At 55.8% G+C, this 17,511-nt stretch overlaps 1 protein-coding gene across 1 annotated transcript in view; it reads left to right on the forward strand.

The window, feature by feature from the left end:
* Positions 1 to 4,775: 4,775 nt before the first annotated feature.
* HS3ST3A1 (heparan sulfate-glucosamine 3-sulfotransferase 3A1) overlaps positions 4,776 to 17,511 on the forward strand; it is a 39,080-nt gene continuing 26,344 nt past the window's right edge. Inside the window, 2 exon segments of the mRNA XM_054221814.1 lie at positions 4,776 to 4,796; positions 4,798 to 5,348. Of these exon segments, the coding sequence (XP_054077789.1) occupies positions 4,776 to 4,796; positions 4,798 to 5,348 (572 nt within the window).

Consider the following 17,511-nt stretch of genomic DNA (forward strand, 5'->3'; position numbering starts at 1 on the left):
CCAGCCTTCCCCACGCCACACCTCGCTGGCTGCCAGTCCCACCGGCTTGCCAGGACAATGCATGTCCCTACAATCCAAAGGCAAAAAGTCCTTGAACTTTCTGTGTGATTTCCAGGGGGGGAAAGCCCAGGAGATTACCGAGATCAATAGAGGATTTGGGTAAAACAGGACCCGCCATTGACTCCTCCTCCCTCTCCTCCAGGCTCTCAAATCCCGGGCTGCTGCTGGCCCGTCCCCATTAGCTATTGTTCCTATTCATCTTAGATGAAGGGGCTTTTGTTGTAGGAGCCCATGCGGGGTCACATCGCCCCTCGGTTATCAATCTGTTTCTCTCTCCTCTGTCCCATACTCCATCTCCCCGGTACAATGGGATGTTTTCTTCGGCAGCAGCTTCCTGACAGGCAGCGGTTCCCTTTGCCTTCAGACCTTATAATCACTTGTTAAGCTGCGCTAGCCTCGGGCTCCCCGGTCCCTTTTCCACCATACTCCCAGTTTAACCCCTGATCCCATCAACGCCACGGGTCACTGGGAAAGGGGAAAAAATACAGCCGTCCCAGTGGTGCTGGGGCGGGCTGTGCATGCACGAGGCATCCGGGCTGGAAGCCTTCCGCTTTCCCGATTGTATGGGAACACCTGGAAATATCGGACGGTGGAAGCCAAGTCTTTGGCTCTTGTTTGCCAAAGTGACAGAGGATTTGGGTTGCTGAGTTTAAGCCTTTGCAGACTCGCTTGCCACGGGGCTCTCCTGGTGTCCTGGTTTGAGGTTAGAGAGCATCTGTCATTCGTTTGGTGGCCAGCCCAGCCCAAACCACGACACCCGGATGCCCCATGAAGGGACACCAAAAGAAGGGCATCCCAAACCAGCCCACTTGGAATGGGAAACCTCGTTGATGGGCTGCTGCTGGGGGCGGAGGGGGATTTTGGCACGCTGCAAGAGCCACGCTTGCTCTTCAGAAGTAGCACCAGAAACCACTTGTGCAGCGGAGCATCCCTCGAGGGGGAGGCAGGAAGGGAGCAAGCGATAAAACAATAAATAGATAAAAGGAGAAAGGAACGACCGATAAAAGGTAAGGAACGGGTGCGAACAGGACCCCGGAGGAGAGCCTGCCAGGAGCATCCCTGGGCTGAGCACATGCCAGCAGCGCAGCCGGCGCCAGGAGCCGTGGGTCCCAGGCACGATGCGAGGTGGGGTGGCCACGCTCGCCTGCGCCCTGCTAGCCCACTGAGGCGGGGGGGAACACACGCCCCCATGCCCACCATGGCACACGGAGCTCCTCCAGACCCCGGGGGATCCCAGCACCCCGCTGATGCCAGGCTGCGGGAAAGGCGCTGGTGCCTGTGATGGAGTGTAGTGAAAGGCGTTCAAACAGGTAGATCCATCAACGCGGCAGAAATTCAAGGGGAAAAGCAAGGGGCTGCGCAGAAAATGTTAAGTCAGTTGTGTAAGGGGCTGAGTGAAACGGAAAGCACCTTTCGCTCAAAGCCTCAAGGTCATTAAAAAAAAAAAAAACAAACCAAAACCACCCCACGTTATCCCTGAGAAGGGTTATTTTTGCATTGGCGATAAAATAGGTAAGAGATGTAAATTCTCAGAACTGGCTGGCATGACGTCAGCCACACAACTTTTCTGGCTTTATGGGTAAGAGCATTCACCAGGCGGGTTCTGTACCGAGAGAAACTCAGCTGAAAATAAGGACAAAACCAGCCTGCTAATAAACCCCTATGGAATCTCGTTTCTGCAGCTCTACTAGCAGAATCCGCAGCAATACGGGGTACAGGGGGGTGAAACTATTCGCTCTTTTATTTCCCTGTATTTCCCTTTTTACCAGGTAAAACACCTTCCTTCTCAGAGAGCTGTTGCTGCCGGAGCCACCGGTGCCTTCAGCCCCAGCAGGCAGAAACGATGAGTCAGGTTCTGAAAAAAAAATCACAAGATTGCCTTAAATATCGTAAGGCTGTTTTAAATCCAGATATATTTGGCTTATTGCTTTCTAGACACTGAAACTTTTTAAATAGACTCTGGTCATATTTTCCCTAGGCAACTAGCGACTTTTTAAAGGAAAGCTGAGATTCTCACCAATATTTCCAGGAAAAAAAGCAGCGAATGTGAGTCCTGCGATATGATCACAGCCGATACACGCGCGCATCGTCCCTCTGCGCTCTTTCACACCGATTTCACTTCTCTTTTCTTGTTTCCTCTGCTTGAAATGGGCATTTATTCAAACAGAAAACGTGGCATTGTTCTAAGCGTCTAGGCAAAAAGCATCATCATAACCAGCATAAAGAAGTCAAACCACTCTGCATTGATCGCCCTCCTTCTGCGGGGCCCACTCCAAAGCCCATTGATGTCAGCAAAGTCTTTTCATTGACTTCAATGAGCTTCGGATCACAGCGCAGATTTATAAAGGCATTTAGGTTCCTAATGATGTAAGTAGTTGCCTAGAGGTGTTAGGGGCCTAACCTGCTTATAGCCTTTTGTCAGTCACACCAGGCATCTGCTTACATGTTCAAGCATTGCAATACCTGCAACGCTACAGTATCCTGAAGTCGCCAAACATACCAAGTTGGAATTACGCTCGCTAATTTTAGATAAAGTGATCTGGCAGCGTTGCAGCTGGAGTGGGTACGGATTTGGAACTCCGTAGAGTCAAGATAAGTTTCCTCGTTGGGAAAAATGTCATAAAGGTGGGAGAAGATCTACTAGAATAATTCATTGCAAATAACATTTGTTATTAATTTTGGCCTGTTCACTATTTGGAAACACATTTTTATTAGCCAGCCAGCCCTGCAGATGGCTGATTATTATTCATTGCAATTTTTTCCTGCCTTTTCATTTAATAATTTGTGGATACGCCAGCTTTATTTCCAAGTAGTTGAAGTTTAATTCCTCCGCTAGGTCCACACCAAACAGAGGAGAAAAAAAAAAAAAAAAAGTAAGTCAAGTGTTTCATGTGCAAGTTTGTTTAAAAATTCTATAATCTATGACAAACATTTCAAATTAAAAGGACATTCCCACAGGCAATGAAATAATGAAGCCCTTAGAATCAGGCAGCCGAGGCATGAAGCTGATAGCTATTTCCACATTTTATGTACTCTCAAAGGAGAAGAGCAAATTCTGAGAGCAGTATCGTGTTGTGTTTGTAGATATTTCTTACCAACTGCGGGCCAGATTCTGCAGCCAGCCTGGGGGTAATTTGTTCAAGCGAGTGGGGAAAGGTCTGATTTCAGGTCTTTCTGTGCTGCGTTCAGCACAGTGCTTCGTGTAACTGTTGGCTGTTAATCCTGCAAATGTATTTTACACGCATGTCAGTGGTTTCACCGATTTTAAGGGGGACTGTTCTTCCATGGAAAGGTATTTGTGTATGTAGGGGGGGATGTGATTGTTGGGTAAATCAGGAATTTGTGCTCAGGTACCAGAGGGATGGTGGGGAGGAAATTAAAAAATCTGAGTGGACGGACAGAAAGGCAGATAGTGTGCGGTCAGACGGACATCACGGTCTCATCACACTGCAAAACTTAACAGAAAAGTCCTGCAGAGTTTGGCTGACAAACGAGCCTGTTTGCAGGCGGCGGGCTGGATTTCCCACTGCAGCTCCAGCGGGCGGCTGGAAAGTCAGTCAGCGCCGAGAGAAAAGCTGGAGAGAGCTGAGGGCTCCTCTCTGCCCCACGGGACACCCCTCTACCCCCCGGGACAGCCTGGGGGGCAACCTCGCAACAGCCTCCCGGGAACCTCCGCACCCCTCTATCCCCCGGGACAGGCTCCCGGACCCCCGCACATCAGTCTACCCCCCGGGACAGCCTCCTGGGCACCCCTGAATCCTACTACCCCCCAGGACAGCCTGGGGGGCACCCCCGCACCCCCCCGGACAGCCTCACGGACCCCCCCCTGCATCTCTCTACCCCCCGGGATAGACTCCGGGGCACCCCCCAGGACAGCCTCCCGGACCCCCTGCATCCCTCAACCCCCGGGACAGCCTCCCGGACAGCCCCCAGGACAGCCTTCTGGGCACCCCTGCATCCCTCTACCCCCCGGGACAGGCTCCGGGGCACCCCCGCACCCCCCAGGACAGCTTCATGGACCCCCCCTGCATACCTCTACCCCCCGGGATAGGCTCCGGGGCACCCCCCAGGACAGCCTCCCGGACCCCCTGCATCCCTCAACCCCCCGGGACAGGCTCCGGGGCACCCCCGCACCCCGCAGGACAGCCTCCCGGACCCCCCTGCATCCCTCAACCCCCCGGGACAGCCTCCCGGACAGTCCCCGGGACAGCCTCGGGGGCACCCTCGCACCCCGCTCCACTCGAAGGGGGTCGGCGGCGGCTTCCCCGCCGGGGGGGGTGGAGGAAGGGAGGTTCCGCACCACCCCCGCACCCCGCGGCTCTGCGGGGCCGGCCCGGGGGCGGCTCTGCCCCCCGCCCCCGCCGCGCCATTGGCCCGCCCCGCCCGCCCCGCTCCGCCCCGCACCCGGCGATGTCCCCGCCGAAGTTTGCCGCGGCGGGTGCCGCACGTGGGAGCCCCGCGCCGAGCCCCCGGCACCGCTGGGCTCCCGGCACCGCTTCCCCGACCGGGCCCGGAGCGGGGGCGGCTCCCCCCTCTACCCCCCCCTCCCCGTCGGGGGATGCCCCCCTGAAGCGCCGCCGCGGCGTGTCCCCCCCGCGCTGGGGATGCGGCAGCGCGCAGCCCCCCGCCACCGCTGAGCGCTGCGCGGAGGGGCCGCGCCGGGGGGGGCGGCCGCGGAGCATGGCCAAGGCGCCCGGCCGCCGCCTCGGGGTAGCATGGCCGTGAGCGCGGCGGCCCCCCCCCGCCGCCGAGCCGCTGCCCCGCAGCATCTTCAAGAAGTTCCTGGTGATGCTCTGCTCCCTCCTCATGTCCCTCTACGTCTTCTACTGCCTGGCCGACCGCTGCCAGACCCTGCCCGGACCCATCATCGCTGCCGGCGCCGCCTCGGAGGAGGAGGAGGGCGGCGGCGGCGGGTACCTGGGGGGCTCGGCCGAGCTGCCCCCCTGGCAAGCGGCGGCGGCGCGGAGGAAGCGGCTGCTGCAGCGGCTCAAGCAGCGGCGGCGGCGGCAGGAGGCGGTGCCGGGGCAGGAGGTGGCGGCCGGGGGCGGCGGGAGCCGGGCCGGCGGCTCGGGCGGCGGCGGGGGCGGCGCGGCGGGGACCCCCGGCACCCTGACGCTGCTGCTGGGCGAGGGCACCAAGCGGCTGCCGCAGGCCATCATCATCGGGGTGAAGAAAGGAGGGACGCGGGCGCTGCTGGAGTTCCTGCGGGTGCATCCCGACGTCCGAGCCGTCGGGGCCGAGCCCCATTTCTTCGACCGCAACTACGAGCGGGGACTCGCCTGGTACAGGTACGGGACGGGCTGGGGCGGGCGGCGACACCGCGGCGACACCGGGGCCGGGGCCGTGGCCGAGCCGGCAGTGCCCCCCGCTGGCCACCGAGCCCCTCCGCCGCCCACCCGCGTCTCCCCGACCCCCAACCCCTCCTACTCCCCCCCCCCCCCAAGCCCCATCGCTGCTCCCCGGAGCCCCGTCCCCGCTCCCCAGACCCACCCGCCCATCCTTTTCTCACTCCCCAAATCCCCCACCCTCGCTTCCCCCGGCCCCGCTCTCCGTTTCTCAGTTCCCCAAGCTCTCCGCCCCATTCTCTCTCCCCCGTCCCCGCTCCCAGATCCCCCAGCCCCTCTCCCCCCATCCTCTCTCTCCCCCCGCTCTCCCATCCCTGCTCCCAAATCCCCTTCTCTCTCCCCCCCCACCTCCTCCTCCCTGCTCCCCGCCACCCCATCCCCTAACCCCCCACCCCTCCTCTCCCCCCGACGCCCAGCCCCGCTGCCCAGCCCACCCCCCAGCCCTCCTGCCCCGGAGCAGTGTCCCCCCCCCCAGGGATTCCCCCCTGCAGCCCGCGGTGCTGCAAGGTGGGGTTCATGGGAAGAGCAGTGGGTGCTCCATCACCCTGGGGACTGCATGTGGATGCTGAGGCAAAGTTAATCCTTGCCCCCCCCCCCCCCCCCCCGAAAAGGAGCACAGCCCCCCCCCAAGATCTTGCTGCTCCCGGGCTCTTCTTGGGGGTGGCTTTGCAAAACCTGTGGCTGATCTAACTCCCAGCCCCGGCTGCCTCCCCTTGGAAATCATCGTATCGTCACCTCCCGCAACTCCCCGCCCGGAGATGCAGCTGTTAAAAGCGACTTTAACTATATTCAGTGTGGAGAAAAAAACCCGTATTTCCCATGCAAATGTTTCAGCAGCCCAGTAACCCAAAATGTCAGTTCCAGGATCGTAACCCAGGTGCTCGCCTTGTCTAAGAAACGAGCAAAAAGGTAGATGGGGTTCTTCTTTCATTTAATTAGTGCTTTATTGAACCAAATAGAAAGTATCCCCTTTAAAACAAGACAGTAAAATGTTAAAGCCAAGAGGCAGGATTCTCATTAATGTTGTTTAGATGTTTTCCTCGTGCATTTTAAAGTTAATAGAGGAGCCTCTTCTGGCAGATTCCTATGGAGAGGATTGGTTAGGGTGGGGGCGAAACTGCTCTTTTGCAGAGTGTGTCTGTGTTTGTGGCTTTTTTGAATGAACAAGCAAAAAGGAGAGGATTTCGGGTACCCCCGGAGCTTGTTTTACTTTCATGTTAAGCCCAGCTATTAGCAGAGAGGAGAGGATGATTTTGGCTCAGCTTGCGGTGACGGCATTGAAATGTGGAGTAGGATAGTACTGACAGTCCGAGTGTTTATGTAAAAGTCTTAACACGTGGAAATGATGAGCTTCCTGGTGTATCCGCCGGTGTCAGAGACACGCTGGGTTTTTGCAGGCGGCAGAGTGTGGGTTCTCCGAGAAGAAAGATTTCCTTTCGTGTGGGCTGAAGCTGTCTACAGAATTATATTTTTAGCGCGCGCTTATCCAATTTCCACATGCTGACCCCGTATCAGAAAGGAAACATTAAAAACGAATCTGAAAAACCTCGAGAACTTTAATCGAGTCTTGACTTTGAAAAATAAACACGCGGCTTTGGGGTGGCATCTACTGAAATCTATGGTGGATATGCAGAAAAGCTCATTTGTCAAAGATGCTCTCCAAGCCTTGAGGAGCAGATGGCAGCGGAATAGACCCGCTTCTGGAAACAGTGCCTGAGCGGGGACCTAGACAGAGGAGGAGCCACAGGCATTTAGGGCATAGTACAGCCCTCCGTGCAGGGGATTTAATTTTCCAGAGGTTTGGTCTTGATCTTGCAGCTCTTACTCATTGGAGGTGCTGCCCTGCAGGCTGTTTGTGTAATCGTTATGTTTTAGCATTTGGTACATGAGCTCTCCCATTAATTGCTGCAGTTTGTTTGTTCTGGTATTTGATGTACTGAATTTCGTCTCTTTTTTTTTTTTTTTTTTTTATTAGCCCTGTGGAGGCTGAGGTACAGTGAATTCTTTGTACGGGATTATTCCTTTGAGACCTAATCTTGCCGGCTTCGCTTGTATGAGTAATCTTTACCAACACCCAGAGTCCCGTCGTGATGGCAGAGCTGCAGTGTCAGCCCGCTGGTAACCGGTTACCAGCCTGTTATAAATACTTAAAATAATATCTGTCTCTCTCCACGGGTAATCTTTGCGGCGAGTTCAGTGCCGGGGAAATGGCCAGATGTTTGCCGGGGGTCCCGATTTCTTATCTTTGGCATCAGAGGCTTAGGTTTCACGTGCGTTTCTGTTTCCCGGCAAGTCAGACTAAACAGCATCATTACAAGGTATAAACAGTTGGGTTTGCTTTCAGCGCCCGCAGGAAGTCCCGTCCAAGGGAACAAAAAAACCCCCAAACCCTCTTGGTTTGCAGCGACAAAGGCTTGGAAATGGGGAAAAGGCAGCCAGCCTTCCCGGCTGATGGTCGCTGCCGGTGTCAGTAGAGCGCGGAGGTGGGCTGTGGCAAGGATGCCACACCAGCACCATGGCTGCGGGGTCTCGGGCTCGAGGGGAGCCCCGGTTCCTCCTGGAAACAAACAGGGTGTGAGGGTGGATCGGGGCTGGGGCAGCGGGATGGTGCTCCGAAGGGGCTGGTTAGATGGCGGTACCCGGAGGGCAGCAGCTCGCGAGGCACGGGCTCAGCACGTGAAAGTCCCGTCACCTACCGGGGTGCCACGCAAGGCGCGGAAACGCTGGCCGTTCAATCAAGGGGGATAATCGCTCGGCTCTTACAGCCCACACCGTGCCTGGGTGAGAGGCAGCCGTCCTACCGGGAGGCTGATTTTATAAAAAAACAATCCCAGTGATTTAATTTGGGAAGTGTGACACCTCCGCGTGTGGCTTCAATACCAAGGGAAGTTGTGTGCCGAAAGCAGCTTTCTGTGTTTCGGGCTTGCAAGTCCCTTCTTCGTACGGGGACAAAAGGAGGGAGGGGGCAGCCCACAACGCTCGCATTGACGTCCCAGCGCAGAAATCTCTGCTCCAGCCCTGAACAAGGCTATTGAGCTAATGGAGTTCAATAGCAGGTGAGCACGGGCTTTAATAGAGTTGAACTGCCATCACCCACCTGGAATACAGCTGGGGAAAACTCCCAGAAGAGGTGCTAAAACAGTCAAGTTAAAAAAAAAAAAAAAAAAAAAATATGTCTGGATTAAAAAAAAATATATCTATTTGCGGGTGATATTGTGAGTCTGGCTGGTTCCCTCTGATCCTTTGTTAGTCTCGCGCTGATTGAGCTGCCTGTTGGAATGTCATTATACTGTCAGTCACCCCAGGAACATTTATTTCGTATGTTTTAATCTCCCTGCCTCCGTCGCACCGATGCCAATTTCACTAGAGCGAAGCCAAGCTAATGTCGTTAGATTACACCCGATCCAGGGGAAGATGAAAGGTGATTCAAAGTTACTCCATCAGGTTGGGAGTTTAAGTATCGCTCCTCCCCGATGCTTCCAGAGCTGGGGAGTTCTGTCTCCTAATTAGTGTCCTCTTGGGATTTTTCTCCAAGGCTTTTGTGTTGGTTTTTTTTTTTCCTCTTCTTTTTAATCGAGGCAAGCACTGATGTTTCTGAGTCAAAGGGAACAGAGAACATCTCGGTTGCTGAGGGGGCAGAGGAAAAGGAGGTTTGTTTAGGGGGGGACACGTGCTTACAGCAGCTGGGAGCAGCTGGGTCCCACCTTGTTGTGCTGTTTCCCAGCCTCAGTGCCTCAAACCAGGGTGAAATCGGAGCCCTGGGGACGGAGGAGCTCCTGCAGCAGCGGATGGCCTGCAGGTCCACGGGGTTTTGCGGTCGCCGTAATTCGGCAGCGCAGTCTCGGGGTGCTTTGTAAGCATGGAAGTGGCATGGGAGCGTGGGGGTGGGAGGCAGGAGCATGTGGATGATGCCGGGGGGACACGGGGGAACCAGTACAATTCCTGAAAGGTGGAGCAGGACCCGATGGCCACCGGGAGGAAAGACCTTGCTGCAAAACCCCCTGCGGGAGGGAGATGATATAGTTGCCTTGCAGTGATCTTCTCCCCCACCTTACCTCGGCCATCCTTGCAGCCTCTGCAAGGAACACCAGGTCTTGCGTTCAGGCTGTGCCCAGCCCGGAGCATGGGTTGTGCCGTTGGACACGGAGTTTGAGCCGGTTTGGGTTTTCCGCTCCCTGCTGCGTGCACGCCTGCCTGTTGGAAGGGCTGGTTTAGCAGCACCTGCTCCTCGTCCTGGGAACATCTCGTCTCCCAAACACATCTGAATTACTAATAGCATCAAGCGCAGCCTGGAGCAGTTTCTCTGGAAATTGCAGCCTTGGACAACCACATGCTGAAGAGGATCAAGGTCCTTGTTTATTTATTAGCTGTGTAATCAGACACCTCCCCGTACCAAGCTGCTCAGGGTGCCAGGTGCTGTATAAAAAGGGAACAAAAGATGGTCTTGTCCCCAAAGCGCAGGTAATTCGCTGTAAACAACAGCTGGATGTAGGCTGAGACAGGCGCAAGGACGGTGGAGAGCATGTCTGTTGGTTGGGCAGCATGGGTCTCCTGGCCAAGGAGCTGTTGGAGATGGAGGATGAGGTGGGTTTATGAGGAGATTCCTCACTGGGGAAGAGCAAGGGGAAGAAGGAGCTCATTGGAAAGGCCGATGAGGCCAGGGCTGGGCTCACGGAGTACGTTATAAAAAGACAGTCGCTGGTTCTGGCGCTCATGTGCTTTGCCGCTGCCGTTGTGTGTGACCTGGACTCGGGTACTCCAAGGCATTTCGGTAAAAATTTGAAGTAGTTTGAAGGTTGGCACCCTAATGCTGGGGAGATGTCGTGGTGTGCCTCGGTTTTCCCATCTGTAAAGTGGGAGGGAAGTCGCTGCCCTTTGCTGCAGGGGTGGAACAGCAGGGTTGTGAGTCTGTGGCACCTCTCTCCGGCACAGAGATGGGGAGGTATATGGAGGGTGAGCTTGTTGGGCCATGCTGTTGTGTTAAATAACACCCAAAGCAGGTGAGCCCCACCAGAGCTGCTGGCAGAGGTCTTGCAGCCTTGGCACAGCTTCTCGCTGTCCTCTCATGGCGAGGTGGAGTGCCATCTACTGTGCATGCCTGATGGATCCAGGGATGGCACTGCCCAGATACACACCACCAGCAAGATCTAGGTGCGAAGAGCTGCAGCTGGGCTCTTTCTCCTCTTCCTCCTTAAAAAAGTCCCCAAAGGGTTATTATTTTCGGTCAGCGGAGAAGTTCGTATCCAGGGTTCATGTCCATTCCTGATGACAGGGTGAGCTCCTGAGCTGGCGTAGAAGCAGAGGTCAACCCCATTCCCATTAGGAAGCATCAAAATAAGCACTCGGGGTTTTATTGGACTCTTCTCTCAGCAGATCCTCTGGTCTGCACGGGGATGTGCAGGAGAGGTTCAGAAGTCAATAGAACCCGTCCTCCTCTTCAGTACGGCTTCACTCCCCCGTCCCTGGGGTGCAGGAGCCTGGAGAGGATCGGCACCATCTTCATCCACCCCATGGCTCGGCCTGGGGCACTTGGAAACCGGGGCTCCCCTGGCCCTGCCTGCTGGTGCTGAGCAATCTCGAAAATATGGCCTCAACTGTCCAAGATTTTGTCAGTTGAACTCATAGAGCCGGGTCTCGTGAAAAGCAGCGAAGCTCCAGCTGGCTGGGGCGAGAGCCCTTTTATGGCAAAAATTGTGATACTCGTCAGAGAAGCAGCAGATTCACCCTCCTTAAACCTCCTTGAACTAGTCCTCCTTTAAGGTCAGATCTTGCAAATCCTCACCTATGGACGTAGCCCGTCCTCCTGCCGTCGGCTCTGCTGCCTTCGGGGGGGCTCCTGGGAGTAATTGCCTGGAGTCCGGGGTCCGGGGCCGCGCTGCGGCTGCACCATCGCCACCGGTGCGTCTGTTCACCGCAGCCGAGCTAGGATTTCACCCCGACCTTTTGAAGTCTATAATAAGAGCAGTTAGGTCTGGGGAGGGGGAGGGAGCTGGTGCCTTTCCAAAGAGTTCAGAGCAAACAAGAAGTGAGCAGAAAAACCTGAGAATAAACCCCCGTGAGCCCCCTCCCTGACACAGGCATTAAAGCTCCTGAGCTGCTAATTATGCCTTTCCCCTGGAGAATATCGAGGTAACCCAAACTGCTTTCACGGGGAAACGGCGGAGGCTGGCGAGGGGGAGCGGGGCCGGTTGTTGTGGCCATAAATCTCCGCAAATTCTCATTCCGTGCAGGTATTATGGAAGGGAAGTGGATTAGGTTGCAGTTAAAGCTGCATTGCTGGGGTTGGATACTGGGGGCGGGGGGGTGTCTTACCTCGTTACAAAGCCCCCTGTGGGTCAGTGGGGCTGTTCATGCAAGGCCTGTAGGAGCAGGGTCACCCCGGGGACCGTGGCGGTGTCTCTGCCTGTCTCCTGCAAAACCCAGCTCCCGGGAAATTCAGTTTTCCGTGGTTTGGCGTTAAGCATGTTAACCTCCAAGCTGCGCCCTCCTGAGCCCTTGCGACTCCCCGGGGAGGACGTGAGCAGGACGGTGCCCGCAGTGAGAATATAAATAGAGTTGCCTGAGGAAGTGAATTATTCTTGGCGTTTCTTTCACCGAGTGATGCCATTCTGCGGGAGGAAATCTTTCAGCAAAAGAAATCGCCCGTTCCCTTCATGCATGGCAAGACCATCCTTCTTGTTTCCTGGAAGTGAGGAGATTCAGAACGTGCTCTTTCTGTTGCAACACCATCTGTTGCAGAGATATAAAGATCCCTGCTCAAACTCCCCCGGGCTCGAGGCTGCTGCCGGGTACGTCTCTGGTGGGAGATAAAGGAGAAACTTCCCATCGCTGCCCCGGGGGAGCTTTGGAAACCTCACGTGGTTGTTTTCCCCGCTGTCGAGCAGCCGTGCCCAAGCGTTGCATAAAAAAATCCCACCTGGGCAACTCCGGGCATCCGGACGCTCTCCTTGTGTGAAGCCGGTGGCTGGAAACTGGGATGCCAACAGCTGGATCAGGTCTGACCACAACCACCCTTCCCACACCTTCCCCTGGCAAGAGATGTTCAGGTTCAAGGCGCAACATCGTGATGGGAAGCTGGATATATTTTTTTTTATATAAATATATATTTTTTTTTTTTATATAAATATATATATAGAGAGAGAGAGACACACACACATAGCTCTTTCATGGGATCTTTTTTTGCTGAAAATTTCCAAAAGCCAGGCTGATCTGTTCTGACATCGCCCCTTGGAAAAGGGCTCCCTCCCGCAGCCCGTGCTCTCTGGGGAAGCCTTTTATGGGAAAACATCAAATCTGATTGTATTGACTTCCGTGTTTATCTGCCGGTTTGTGTGTGTGTGTATGTGTACGCTCACGTGCGCATCTTTGGGCTCTCAAATGTGGCGTTTTGTCGTTAACATTTCATTTCTGCTTTCATGGTGTTGTATCGTAACGTTTAATACTGCATCCCAGCATCTTTCCGTGTTATTTAAACACTTTTGCACGGTCTGAACTGGACTGTTTGGGAAGCCCTTGTTGGGGAGGAATCCCCAGGTGTTGGCATGTTCCAGCTCAGAGTTCAAGAAGTGAGGGAACGTCTGCATTTCCAGCCCGGGAGAAGCTCTGTGTCCTGACCCTCCGGCACCAGGCAAGGGAGCAAAAGGCAGGAGATGCGACTGCCGGGGAGAAGGGGTGTGCAGAGAGCCCGCGGAGGTGACCTGACTCTGCTGGGACCCCCAAAAACATGCCCCAGGATCAGCGACCCCATGACGCTGACGTGCTCCGAGCCCCTGTAACATGCCGCCTGGAGATGCCGCTTTCCCCATTTTGCATATGGACTTTTGTTGGCTCCGGAGTCCTTTCCCCGGCTGGAAATTTGCTCCTTAAATCCCTTCGGTCTCAAACTTTGCCGGACTCCGGGTTGTGCCTTGCCAAGTTTTGCTGGAAGCCTCAATAAAAAGGTGTTTTGGAGGACCCCGGGTCACCCAGCGCAGCAAGGCATGGCTGTCCCCTGCTCCTACTGGACCTGTGCCCATGGACGGGGGGAGCGGTGGGTTACCCTGGGTGCAATTAGTATCGTGCCGTTAACACGCTGTGATTTGCATAGGTAAAACTGGTGATGGTGAGAGGAAGCCGTATGATGTGCCAAAGCCAGAAGTGGGGGAGATCTCCCTCCTCTGAGCCACAAACGCAGCATCAGTGGCCTCGCCATGGTGTTTCTCGCCTTCCAAAACCGTGCCGGTAGGAGGGATTGGCAGAGCTGTGACAGGGCTGTCCCCCTGCGGTCTAGTCAGATCATCAGAGGGCTGGAGCCCCTCTGCTGTGAGGACAGGCTGAGAGAGCTGGGGGGGCTCAGCCCAGAGAAGAGAAGGCTCCGGGGAGACCTTCCAGTCCCTAAAGGGGCTCCAGGAAAGCTGGGGAGGGACTCTGGATCAGGGAGTGTAATGACAGGACAGGGGGTAATGGCCTCAAACTGCAAGAGGGGAGATTTGGGTTGGATATCAGGCAGAAATTCTTGGCTGTGAGGGTGGTGAGCCCCTGGCCCAGGTTGCCCAGAGAAGCTGTGGCTGCCCCATCCCTGGAGGGGTTCAAGGCCAGGTTGGACGGGGCTTGGAGCAGCCTGGTCTGGTGGGAGGTGTCCCTGCCCAGGGCAGGGGCTTGGAACTAGATGATCTTTAAGGTCCCTTCCAACCCGAACCACTCTGTGATTCTGTAGTCCCTGGGCTAGTACAGTGACATGGCCATCAGCAGTGCTAGTGGAATGGAGGACACTCCGCTCTACCAGTGACAAAACAGGCAGAAAAGCACCCAGAACCTCTGGCAGGGCAAGGCTCAGCACATGGGACCTCTTGGCATCTAGCTCCACGCTGCTGTTGGTCTCTAACTGTGGTGGGAAGGATGACTGTCTGGTTCAAGCATCAGCGATGGGTGTTTGGTGTGTGCTGAGCTTCCGTCGGCATCAGCCGTGTCCCCCTAGGTGCTGCTTGGCTCCTCAACCCGCTCCTCATGCTGAAGGTCATGGAAAGTTCCCCTGACTCCTCTTACAAGGGTTGAGGGTGCTAATCCCCGTGTCCGGGCTAACTTCCAGCTCAGGTAATTCTAGTCTCTGCCCCTAAAAATGAACTCTGCGGTTTCAACGGGCTCCAGTTATCTTTGTTCCCCATCCATCTACCTGCTGGGCACCGTGCTGCTGGCAGAGACCAACCACGAGACTCGGGGTTGTGGCCTCCTGATGGCTGGGAAGTGGTCTTTCTTCTGGTCTGCAAGATGATTTGGGTTTTTCTCTGTGCAAAAGCTGCGTGTCCCGGCAAGGGATAAAGCTGATGTGCAATATTCTTGCCCTCTTGCACTGCTGAACTGCGCTGCGTGAATATTAATATTTGTCTGTAAATATTTGCCTGGTATTTATTGGTCTTGTCCCTGCGTGACAATGGTTGTTAGCTCCTTCTTCATCTCTGGAGAAGGCAAAAACCACAAGCCAAGTCTTACTGCACGCGGCGGGCAGAGCACGGGCAGTGACATGCCGAGCTGGGGGACAGGAGCCTGGGCTGGGGTCAGTGGCCGGATCAGCCGCCTCCTCCGCAGGGCTTGGTGAGACCCGGCTTGTGAACGCCGGTTCCACCAACGTCTCCTTGCCCTGGGTGCCCTGTCCCAACCAGCTTCCCCAGCAGGGCGGGGCTGCACGGAGGAAGAGGAGGAGGAGGAAGATGCTCACGGGTGCACTGGTGCCGCAGTGCTGGCTCTTCCTCAGCCCAGCTGCATTAGGCGCAGCGACCAGCTCTTCCCACAGCCTCAGCTCATGGGGTTTACTGGGTTTCTTGCTTCGCTGACGCATTATGATGCCCTATCCCTGGAGGTGCTCAAGGCCAGGTTGGACGGGGCTCGGAGCAACCTGATCTAGTGGGAAGTGTCCCTGCCCAGGGCAGGTGGATGGAACTGGGTGATCTTTAAGGTCCCTTGGAGCCCAAACCATTCTGTGATTCTATGATTAGAGATGACACAGCTTTACCATGCGCTGGGAAAGTCCCTTCCACCTGCTTCTGGGTTGGGGGCCGTCACTCCTCCAGCCCCCCTGGCTGTCACAGCATTGGCCGTGTCTACAAGTCCACTTTATCTCCTTTGGTGCTCACTGTCCATCTCACATTGTCCATCTCACATTGTCCATCTCACGTTTCCTCCTCCTGGGCGCTCCTGCGCTGTGGTACCGAGTGGCCGTGAGCTGTGAAACTCTGCCAGGAAGGATGCTCTTGGGCTCTGCTCGAGCCTCTCCCTGCAGCCTGGGGCCAGAAGCTGCTGAGAGGGCGATTTCATGGAGTGGCTGAGAAGGCACCGGCTGTCCCTCTCATGTCTCCATCTGTACTATCTTGGAATGACGCAGAAATAGGGACTTTTTCAGTGTGAGATTAAATTGTGAAACTGGCTGTCATGGGAGTTTTTTGGCTAAAAGACTCTAAAAGGGCTCCAGAAGCGTTTAGCAAAGATGCGTCAGGAGCTGTTAAGGGTGAGGGATGAGAAGCAAAGTCCAGCTGAGGGAGTCCCCAAGCCTTGGCTGGGAGCGACCCGAGGGTTTGCTCCTGCTGCTGGCACGGGGTCAGGGAGACCCTGGGGTGACCCAGAGAGGCTCATCTTCCCATAACTGTTATCAGGGAAAAATATGATTGGTGTTATTTGGTTAGAAATACACTTTCTGAGAGGAGATGAATTTTTCTCATTGGCATCGAATGGCTGGTGGTTGAGAGCGGAGAAGGGAGCGTTGCGCTTTGCACCCACGGTCTGGGTCATTCCGGTATAAATGACCGTCGAACGCCTGCACCCGGTCAGCCCCTGCGCTGAAGGGCCTGGACGTGTGTGCGCGACTGCGTTAGTCCATACCAGATGCAAAGGAAAAAAGATACCTCCTATCACCTAGGGGCTCATGAGAGCTGGGTAAGGATGGCTGAACTTTCTGAAGTTCAGATTTATGCACTCCTAAGGTACCCGAGGCTGCTCCCCAGCAGGCAGGGGCTGGAAGCGACCCGGCCCCGTGGGGTCAGGACAAACATCTAGAGCAGTTTAAGGTCCAGCTGCCCCAGTTCTTCATTTCTGCCCGTCTGCCGGAGGGTTTTGCTGCCTGGATGGAGGGCACGAGCCCTGCTCTTCCGCCCCGTGCAAACCTGCCCGGGTTTTAAAGAGCTGCCAGAGGTTTCTGAGCAATCACACAAAACCCAGCCCATCTGTGGGTTTGGGTGGCTGGAAGGTGATGTGTCCCCCAGGAGAGGCACGGCAGGGACGGCCACATCGCCCAGTCCTGCTCCCTGTGGCAGGAAGTCACGTAGCGAAGGAGAGATGTCGTGCTGGGTGCAGGTGGGGGGCAGGCAGGAGGGCGGGGGGAGCCCAGCGGGAGCCCAGCCCCATGTGCTGCGGCTGCTGGAAGGGAAACTTTCTGCCAACACTTGTCTCTCCAAAGAGAGACCAAACTTGCCTGGAGTAATCTCTCCATGTTGTCGCAAAGAGGTGAAGGATGAAACCACCACCTGGTCTAGTGGGAGGTGTCCCTGCCCAGGGCAGGGGCTTGGAACAAGATGGTCTTTAGGGTCCCTTCCAACCCAAACCATTCTGTGACGGATAGGGAGGATAGGGAGGCTCTACAGAGAGACTTGGATAGATTGGACCGATGGGCCAATGCTAACGGAATGAGCTTCAACAAGGCCAAGTGCCGGGTCCTGCACTTGGGCCACAACAACCCCATGCATCGCTCCAGGCTTGGGGCAGTGTGGCTGGGGAGCTGCCTGGCAGAAAAGGACCTGGGGGTTCCAGTCGACAAGCGGCTGAGCATGAGCCAGCAGTGTGCCCAGGTGGCCAAGAAAGCCAATGGCATCCTGGCTTGTATTAGAAATAGTGTGACCAGCAGAAGCAGGGAGGTGATCGTCCCCCTGTACTCAGCACTGGGGAGGCCACACCTTGAGTATCGTGTCCAGTTTTGGGCACCTCAACACGAGAGAGATATCGAGGTGCTGGAGCGAGTGCAGAGGAGGGCAACAAAGGTGGTGAAGGGCCTGGAGAATAAATCTGATGAGGAGCGATTGAAGGAGCTGGGACAGTTCAGTTTGAGGAAGAGGAGGCTGAGGGGAGACCTCATCACTCTCTA

The sequence above is a fragment of the Rissa tridactyla genome, chromosome 15, assembly GCF_028500815.1.
Source record: "Rissa tridactyla isolate bRisTri1 chromosome 15, bRisTri1.patW.cur.20221130, whole genome shotgun sequence".
NCBI lineage: Eukaryota > Metazoa > Chordata > Aves > Charadriiformes > Laridae > Rissa > Rissa tridactyla.